Source organism: Vanacampus margaritifer, chromosome 14 (genome assembly GCF_051991255.1).
Source record: "Vanacampus margaritifer isolate UIUO_Vmar chromosome 14, RoL_Vmar_1.0, whole genome shotgun sequence".
NCBI classification, from domain to species: domain Eukaryota; kingdom Metazoa; phylum Chordata; class Actinopteri; order Syngnathiformes; family Syngnathidae; genus Vanacampus; species Vanacampus margaritifer.
The window spans coordinates 3133934-3144032 of NC_135445.1; the positions used below are offsets into that span (position 1 = coordinate 3133934).

Here is a 10099-nt window from a genome sequence, read left to right on the forward strand (position 1 = left end):
CTAACCGCAGGGACCCTGCACCCTGGGAAGGGTTCCCCTTGTCGTACTGCAACTACTGCAACTACAGTGGTACCTTGATTTGCGACTGCCGAGACTGATTTTTTTTTTCCAGTTACGAATCCTTGCTAGGCAACTCAGCTCTGCCATGTTTTGCTTCTGAGGCTTCAGCATAGTATTGCCGCCTGTCCTGATTTACGACAATGAATGGTTTCCAGAATCCTCTCCCTCTTAATACTTCCTTTCAAGCGTCTTTGATGTGGTCTTGGCGTGCAGCTGCGGGAGCAGGCATTGTGGCGCTCCCGTCCCTTTTTTCCTACCTCCCCAAATAAAATGTGAGCCAGCTCGTTGGTTTGCGTTCATATTTGTCAGCGTGTTTTCCTTCCGATGGTTCGAAAAGGGACACTTGTGCTTGGATTCTAAACATCTACGTCTGATGGTAGATGGGTACACACACAGTTACGAGCCCTCAGGGCCCTGTTGGATTCTACTAACCCTTTCTACTTGTTGATTTTGGAAGATTATTATATGAAATTGCTGCCTTGTCCAGAAGCTTAAAATCTTAATTGTTAAGTCTGGAATTAAATATATTTTTATCATACTTATATGATGTAATCCCGTTTCTAACAAATAATTTAAATAACTTTTTTTGTTTCATTTGTGCTTAAGTGGCCACAATAGAGCCTAAAGTTACACTTTGATGTAGACAATCGATATATACAAAGAGCTGTAGTTTTAAATGACAAAAAAAGACAAACATCTACAACCTCTGAAAGTTTCATTAAAATTGTATTAACAAGGATAAAATTAGTGATGTGAGGTGGACACAAAAAGCACAGAAGATCAAGAGGAGCGAAACTATCAGAGGAAGGAAAACACTGAGCATGACGTGTCCGTCGATCTAACCTCTAATCTGTTTCGTTATCTTTGAATGCACTGGTAGCGCGGCTGGCGGGAGGACGCATGGCAATGAACTCGGGTTCCTCCCAGCAGATCGGCTCCTGTCTGAAACTGACTTAATTGAAAGACTCTGAAAAGCCTCGATGTCTCTTTCATTCTTTACATTTTGCTCAGACTGACTTGCACTTGCATCCTGATCGGAGGCCTCTATTCTAAAAAGGAAGGAGCCTTCTAATCTCTCTCTCTCTCTCTCTGAAATCTTGATGGCAAGTGGATGAATGAACCAACAAACTTTGCTTTCCGGCCCAGAGGCAGAACCCGAGGTGGAGCACCTCTTTGTCTCTGACATCACAGCCGACAGTTTCCGCGTGTCGTGGGCGGCGGACGAAGACCTCTTTGACAGATTTGTGATCAAACTGCGGGACAGCAAGAGATTGTACCGTCCTCAGGAGCACGTTGTCCATGGCGATGAGCGAACCAGGCTTATCACAGGACTCATGGCGGGCACGGAGTACGAAATTGAACTTTATGGCCTTTCTTTGGACCACCGCTCCCAACCGATATTTGGGGTTGCTCAGACAGGTACTCGAACTACACTAGTTCCATATTCAACTCTTGAACCTCTCAAAACTGGATCCACCCTAACCCCTTGAACCTTTCGGAACTGAATCCACTGGTTCTACACTAACCTCTGAAGCCCCTCTGAACTGGATCAGTTCTTTCTGGTACCTCTCAGGATTGGAGCCAGTTTTTCAAACTAACCCCTTGAACTCCTCACAAGTGGATCTGGTTATTCTCTACTAACGTCTGGGAACCATTACAACGGAATCCAATAGCTGTACATCAACCTCTGGAACCTTTCAGAACTAAAGCCCCTCATTCTTATACTAACTTCTTAGAACTCGTTTCAGTGGCCTTGTACTAACTTCTGGGAGCTCTCAGAACGGGATACACTGGTTGTACTCTAGAACCCTTCAGAAAAGGATCCATTGCTTGTATACTAACCTTTGAGAACCCTGAAAACTGGAACACCTTTGGTTCTATACTAACTTCTCAGGACTCAGTCCAGTGGCCTTATGTTAATTCTGTAATCTCTCAGAACTGGATCCACTGCTTCTATACTAAACTTTTCAGAATTTAATCCACTGTTTTATACTAACCTTTGGATCAAGTCGCCAATTAGTCATCTTTGTTACTCTGGTGGAAGCTCGCCAATACCAGACCACCTCAGTCCTTGGACATCTTTTTTTCAGCCGCCTCTTATCTTTGAATCCCTTTTCCCTCCACCAGGCCTGACAACTCCAAAGGGCCTTCGTTTCTCTGATGTGACCGACTCATCAGCCGTGGTCCACTGGTCCACACCTCAGTCTGCCGTAGACAACTATCACGTCACCTACATGCCATTTGAGGGAGGTGAGGCTTATATAGCAATCTTGGTGACCCGAAAATTTGTCCTGAGTCCCTAGGGCAGACATGAGGACTCGTGTCATTGTGACAACTAAGGCTTGAGAATTGATTTAATGATTTGACCTGACAAAAACCGAAAGGCTTGAGACTTGGCTTGGACTTAGAAAGTTTGAATTTAGCCTCATTTCACAAGACTGTATTGATAATGCAAATTGACTTGGGACGTGACTTAAGACAGGGATTTACTTGAGATAACATGTGACTTGATTTGACTTCAAACATGATAAAAGGACTTTGGGACTTGCTTGAGACCTAAAAATTAAAACTTGCATATGTGTGACTTTATCTGATCTTTGCCTTAAGGAAGTGTTTTCATGTCCACAGGAAGCCAGATGAGCGTAACTGTGGATGGCGACGTGCTACAGGCTTTGCTGCCTAACATGAATCCGGGCAAAATGTACCAGGTGATGGTCAGTGCGGTGAAGGGTCTGGAGGAGAGTGACCCAAGCGGCGACGTTGTAACCACTGGTGAGTCGACACACCCAAAGAACCGTCTCTTTCCTCAGCCAACTCCGATGACTTTTTAATGAGACCGTTCATGTCTATCCCCCCCCACCACACACAGCTTTGGATCAACCTCAGGGTCTGATCACGGTTAACATCACAGACAACTCCGCTCGCTTGCAGTGGAAACCGTCTGTAGCCCCGGTGGACGGATACGTAATAACGTACAGTTCCGAGTCAGGTTTGTCTGTTCTGTTACTTGACTTGAAATTGTCTCCGTGTTGATTTTCTGTGATGGGGACCACCTGATGTGTCTCACAGTGTCCCCGATCGTGGAGCGCGTTTCCGGAACCGAAGTGGAGATAGCCTTGTTGCTTCCTGGAACTCGCTACTCCGTGGAACTCTTCGCCACCAGGGAGGCGCAGATGAGTGCTTCTGTCCTCACAGAATTTACCACAAGTAGGCCCGACTCCCGAGTAGAACTCAGATTGTTTGAATATTGTTACCACTTTGATAACCTGGATTTGAAACTGTATTCCCAGAGGTTGACCCCCCTCGAGATCTGACGGCTGTCAACATCCAAACGGATAGCGCCACTCTGACTTGGAGGCCTCCGCAAGCCGCCATTAGCGGTTACTCCCTGACCTTCTCCACGGCAGATGGCTCAACTCGGGTATGACACACCTGTGGGGTTCTCAAACTTTTTCCATCCAGAGGGTTCGAATGATAAAATGATGCGATTTAATAATTTGTTGCAAATTTCAAAGGAGGTCATGCTGAGTCCGACTGCCTCCTCGTACAACATGGCCCAGCTGACCAGGTCCACAGAGTACACGGTCCAACTGCAAGCAATCGCCAAAGCTGAGAAGAGTCACCACGTAAACACAGTCTTCAGTACAGGCAAGGACTAGTCAGGTCTTCGCCGTCATGGTCCTTAAGTCCTGTCAGACTTGCATTCTGTTGGAAAACGGTTTCAAACCACTCCTAAAGTGTTCTCCTTCTTGAACCTCATTAAATCTGTTTATTTTTTTTTCCTCTTTTAAGTGGGCCAATTGCACAAGTACCCTAAAGACTGCGCTCAGATCTTCCTGAACGGGGAGAACACGTCTGGCGTGTACACCATCTACGTGGCCGGCATTGAAAGCCAGGTCATCCAGGTCTACTGCGACATGGAGACGGATGGCGGAGGATGGATGGTGAGCTTGATGAATTACTCCCAAAAAGTTGGGGATATTTGGCTTTGAAGTGAGATTTCAGTGGCGATGTCCTCTGCAGGTCTTCTTGAGACGTCAAAACGGAAGGCTAGAGTTCTTCAGGAACTGGAAGAACTACACTGCTGGTTTCGGTAACATGAACGATGAGTTCTGGCTGGGTACGTTTCTTCTACCTTTGACTTACTGAGTATTTTTGCACCTTCCCGCACTGACGCGCGACCAGATTGACTGTTGCAGGTCTCAGCAATCTTCACAAGATCACGACTGCTGGCCAGTACGTGCTGCGTGTGGACCTGATGGATGGCGGAGAGTCGGCCTACGCCCAATATGACAAGTTCTCCATTGCAGAGCCCCGGACGCGCTATAAGCTTTACATCGGCGCCTACAGTGGAACAGCAGGTAGGCTTTTTTTTTTTTTTTTTTTAAGGAACTACTGTAAACAAGCTATACGGAACAGAAGCTACGACATAGTAAACAACAAAAGTTGGTGAAGCTAGTAAACGAAGGTTAAGCGAATGAACGCTAGTGAATGTTAACGAGCAGAAATAACCAAAGAGAAGCTACCGAATGGAAGCGAGCTAACACAAGCAAGCTAACAAAAGCTAGCAAACAAAAGTGAGCAGAAAGTTCTGGACAAAAGTGGGTTAATGAAACTGCTCAACGGAAGCTAATCAAATGAACATGATCAAGTGAATGAAAGCGAGAAGAGGCTTTTTGAACAGAAGCTACTGGAGCTACAGAGTGGAAGCTAGCTAACGGAAGCAAACTATTGACAGCTAGCAAAAGTCAGGACCAAAACACACTAACGTAAGCGAGAAGAATCTACCAAATGAAAGCTACTGGACGAAAACATACTCAAGAAAGATGGTTCGCCATCTTCCTTATCATCTTCATCTTGAAACAACCTGGGCCAAATTGAGCGAACCAAAGATAGCTAGCAAAAGCTACCGAATGAAACCTAGTGACAAAGATCTAGCAAAAGCTACTGAACGGAAGCTAACAGGCTAAAGTGAGCACACTCAAAAAAATGGCGAATGGTGTCGTTGGTTACCAAGAGCGACTGAATGAAAAATAACCAAAGGAAAGTTAGTGAGTGAATGAAAAGGAGTGAAAACTAATGAACTAAAGTAAGCTAAAGAAATCCAGCAAAACAAATTTACCAAACCAAATGAGAGCTACCAAATGAAACCAACAGATTAAGAGCGGCTGATTGCAAGTTGTTTTTTTCCTTGTTTTTGACAGTTGCCATTTGCCGGACACTTTTTGTGTACCATATATAGAGATCCAAAGCGTACCCTTTGTTGTCATGTGGTGATACCTTTCTTGACACTTAACTATGTTTACACTTTTAAAGGGAATTTTTTATTTAATCAATCTTGTAATAAGATTGTAACTTGTGGAAGATTTTTTTTTTTATATATGCCGTGACTAGTTTGCAAATGCACTGTAAAAATATGGTATTGGTTTAAGGAGTTTCGAAATGTATTTGAATCTCTTCCTCCCCGCGTACCAGGCGACTCCATGACATACCACCAGGGCCGTCCCTTCTCCACTTACGACAACGACAATGACATCGCCGTCACCAACTGCGCTTTGTCCTACAAGGGAGCCTTCTGGTACAAAAACTGCCATCGCGTCAACCTGATGGGAAAATACGGAGACAAGAGTCACAGTAAGGTACGCGAATGTCGACTCACGGAGACGCCAAGAATAGTCTTTTTTTTTTTCTTTTTTTTTTTTTAAATAGCAATGATGCCAAAAAAGGTCTACTATATAAGTAGTGCTTTAGGGTCATCTTGCATTTTGCTTGCACAGGAAGAAGGAGTTTCATGTAGGCAAAAGTAGTGCTTTGCCGCTATTTGGTATCGATAGGCAAATCTTTTATGGGGGTCGTCAGTTGCATTTTTATGGCAGGGCTCAGTCTGCATCCAGTACATTACAACCTTTTTTTACTTTTTCTTTTTAACCTTTGCTTAAGTAAAGGAGTAAAGACGTTGAATCAGTACTTAAACATTTCTACTTTTATAGACAGGCCTTAGCCGTGTTTTATAGAAAGTAGTGCCGCCATCTTGTGGCAACCGGCGTTCGTTCATTAAATTTTACAGTTTTTTTTTTTTTTTTTTTTTTGCTTCTTCTTTTTTGGTTGTTGCCATTTTCGGCAGGCCACATTGGTCACTATTTGTGGGGGATTACTTTACAAATACTTGTGTTAAAAAAAAAAGACTGGCAAAAGCAGAGGTTCTGATTCAAGTCAAAGAAAGACTGCTAGCTTAATGCTAACATGAAGTTAGCTTCGATGTTACGCTCACAACACACAAGGGGGGGGGGGGGGCGGTCATGTGACACACTTACTTCTAGTAACCAAATATTTGTACTTACTTAAAGTTACTTCTCAAAACTGCGGCCGTCCACAGGGCGTCAACTGGTTCCACTGGAAGGGACACGAGACCTCCATCGAGTTCGCCGAGATGAAACTCCGACCAAACGACTTCGGGATTCCCGAGAGCAGGAGGAAAAGATCGTAGAGAGAAAACCTCAGCTCCACCAGATACTCTCCAGAAAAAGAAAAAGAAAATAACACTAGACACCTGACAAATGTTTTCATCATCCATTTGGCACATCATCATCATATGTTCAATTATGATTACGAAGTCATTAAATCGAGTCATCATTAAATTAAGCTTTCTTTCTATGTAGTAGGAACTGTAAAGTTTCAGGGCAAAATAAATAAAGTGTTGGTTTCAAAAAATAAGTATATAATGTTGAACTTCATTTCCATTTACCGCCAGCAGGTGGCAGTGTTCACCAGTTTCTAATAGGGTTTACCTTCAGCATTTTTTTTCTACAGATTTGAAATGTTCTTAAGATTATTTAAAAAAAAAAAACATTGTCAACAACGTGTACAGGTTAGTTTACCTCATAACACACAAAAAGTAGGAAATAAATGACTGAACCGATATTTGATGCTTTGCTCAACTTTATTTTATTTTTTATTTTTTTATATGTTTTTATCTGAGAGAGCTCAGTATTGTTCATTCGGTCATTTTACCGATTCGACATGTCTGTCTTTTTTTTCTTTTTTTTCTTTTGTATGTGCGTGTGAGTGTGTGCTCAACTTTATATTTGAGAATTTAGTGGAAACTTTGCAGACCCTTTGGACCACTTTGTTGACACCCTTGTGACCTTTTACTCATTAGTGTGCACTTTTTGGACCATTTTACACTTTGCTGACACTTTGTTGACTTTTTGTTGTCACTAAGGTCGACACTTTATTGACCCTTTTGGACCATTTGTTTAAATTTGTGAACCTTGTGTTAGCTACCTTTTGTCAACACTGACGGAACCTTTGTGCGTCTTTTGTGTGCACCTTCTGTTACAATTCGGTTCAACATTTACATAAACTTAGTGAATACTAAGAGGACACTTTATGGATTCTTTGTGTACACTTTAGAGGATCCTTGGTTGGACACACGCACGCTCTTGAGAAACGGCATAAATGAAGTGGATTTAGTTTGCAACGTAGAAGCTGGCCTGAGGACACGCTGCTTACGCGGCCTCGCTCGAACACGGCGAGCAGCATTCAACACGTTTTGGGTGTTCTGTTCTTTCTAGGAATCGTTGTACTGAGAGCTCGAGTGCAAGATGGGAATTGACAGCCACTCGATCTCTCGCGCATAAATCAGCACAAGTCCTCACAAGTCCTCACACATTCCTTCACTGCATATCGTGCACTATTACAAAATGCAGTGGACCGTCTTTTTATATCCGTAGGCTGGATGGTGCACCCTCTCTGCACACCCCTGGTTTGAAACCCTTCTTTGAAACTCTAAGCCCTATTTTGAAACCCTAACCGCAACCTTTTGAAACGTGGGGTCACACATTCTCACGGTTGCATCCATCGTCCGTAACCAAAGTTCTATTTTGTGACCCTAAACCCAACCTTAATCTAAAAGCCTGACGTTATCTTAAAACCCTAATTTAACTAATTCACTGCCATTGACACTAATAGACTTTAAAAAAATCATTTTAACAATTTCTATTAGTTTAACATTTTTTTTCCATTTTTGTTAAGAGCATGACAACCTAGAATTTTTTTTGTACATTTAGAACAGATATAAAATTTGTGAATAATCGTGAGTTAACTAGTGAAGTCATGCGATTAATTCCGATTAAAAAATTTAACTGACTGATTAACCAAATTTAAAAAAAACCTTTTTTTTAAAACAAACAAAAATGTTTTGTTTAATTATTAATAATCTTTTTTTTTTTTTTTTTTAAGAAAAGATTATTAAAAAAAATTTTTTTAAACAAACACAAATGTTTTGTTTAATTATTAATAATCTTTTTTTTTTTTTTTTTAAGAAAAGCTTATTAAAAATTAGGGGCGCCAGGCGATTAAATTTTTTTATCGTAATTAATCGAATGACTTCACTAGTTAACTCACGATTAATCACAAATTTTATATCTGTTCTAAAACAATAAAAAAATTATAGGTTTTTATATTCTTGTTAACAAAAGTGGGAAAAAAATTTAAATTAATAGAAATAGTTCAAAATAATTTTTGACGTCTATAGCCGTCAATGGCAGTGAATGAGTTAAAATCATAACCTTAGCTTCAAACTAATGTGAAACCCTAATCATGTTCAAAACCCAAATTTGAAACCCTAACCCTAGTATAACTTTAAAACCTGAGGTTACACATTCTGACAGTCATAAATTGTTATCTTACTTTGAAATCCTGACCCGAGTTTAAAACCCTACTTTTTAAATGTGTGAATGTACGTCATTTGCATATTCTAATCAGCAAAGGAGGAAAGGTGGATTCGTCAAGATTTTATTTGACGTTTTTTTTTTCTTTGGCGGAGAACATTTGGACGAGCGCACATTTCAGCAGCTTGCGTGTGGATCCCACTAAGAGGATTGCGTGTGTTTGTTTAGCGCACGTATGAGCACACGTATGAGCCGGGTCACGAGATGACGAGCCCAGTTTCTTTCATCGCGCCGCCATCTGTGCGCAAAAGCTTCTTACGGCCGCAAACGTTACACTCGTCCAGTCACATTCACCCCAAAATTTTGCTCCACTCGCTAACCAAAACAGCAGCACCTAGCGGCGGGAGTTTTGGCAAAAACCCGAGTGACACCCAGGACTGGTCGTTAAAACGATCGTAGGGCACTTTTGAACCCGTACTGTACGCTAACATGTTGAACATGAACGAGAATCCTGCGTGGACATAATGAGCAGTTCGACCCGACATGACCCCCGACTGGGTTTGGTGCGCTGATGGCGGATTAGGGCCTCATTCTCAGGAGCGTTGGGTTTATTTTGGGTTTGACGGGATCAAACGGGATTATGGTGACAATGAATCCCCGGGGCCGTTGGAAGCCAGAGGTGCTTTTCACATGCTGCATCGCGGCGGCTAAATTTAGACAGACGTGGTCAGTTATTCACCTGTGACTGTTTTTTTTTTTTTTTTAAAGATGGCTAGTTAATTATTATTTTAATTTCAATCTTAATTGTAAATGGAGAAAAAAAATCTATTTTGAATTATTTTCTTCTGGAAAAAATGAAGAAAAAAAAAATCCATCCATCCCTGGAAATGTGCGCTGCTGATCTCACTGGGTGAGAAGTGAAGTGAACTTTTCCGGCTAATTGTGGCCGCGGTTTGGTTTGGGGTTTTCCTGCTAGCCATTTCTGTGAACGATTAAGCAAGACCTGAACCGGCTGCTCTCTCCTGCTATCTGGCCTCTCGCTGATAAGCCGTCTGAACTCTCTCCCTTATCTTTTTTTTTTCTTTATCAAGTCCCCCGGTCTTGCCAAATTAACATTGGCATAGCACCAAAATCGGACTGAAAATGCACTAGCTTAATGCTAACACACAATGCAAAGCCTCATAGATGTGCTAACAAAACTAGCATCAAAGTTGTATAAACCTTAGAACATATATTTGAACACAACATATTCTTTATCCTTTGTGAAAACTGCCACTTTGTTGTGAAATTCTTCTTTGTGTATGTACATCTGTATTATACTGCCCTCTGGTGGCGAGCACAATGTCCACTGAATTATCACCATGCAG

The 10099-nt window shown here is 41.9% G+C and overlaps 1 protein-coding gene across 3 annotated transcripts in view; it reads left to right on the plus strand.

The window, feature by feature from the left end:
* Positions 1-6774, plus strand: part of LOC144034130 (tenascin-like) — a 36691-nt gene extending 29917 nt beyond the window's left edge. For 2 of the 3 annotated variants that reach the window (XM_077542689.1, XM_077542690.1), the window contains 12 exons: positions 1207-1479; positions 2188-2310; positions 2689-2832; positions 2930-3049; positions 3130-3267; positions 3351-3481; positions 3576-3708; positions 3853-4004; positions 4084-4180; positions 4260-4421; positions 5536-5699; positions 6437-6774. In XM_077542689.1, coding sequence (XP_077398815.1) covers positions 1207-1479; positions 2188-2310; positions 2689-2832; positions 2930-3049; positions 3130-3267; positions 3351-3481; positions 3576-3708; positions 3853-4004; positions 4084-4180; positions 4260-4421; positions 5536-5699; positions 6437-6547 — 1748 coding nt within the window. In that variant the 3' untranslated portion in view covers positions 6548-6774. The remainder of the gene's footprint in view (positions 1-1206; positions 1480-2187; positions 2311-2688; positions 2833-2929; positions 3050-3129; positions 3268-3350; positions 3482-3575; positions 3709-3852; positions 4005-4083; positions 4181-4259; positions 4422-5535; positions 5700-6436) is intronic. The other variant, XM_077542691.1, reaches the window with a different exon arrangement.
* The last annotated feature ends 3325 nt before the right edge of the window (positions 6775-10099 follow it).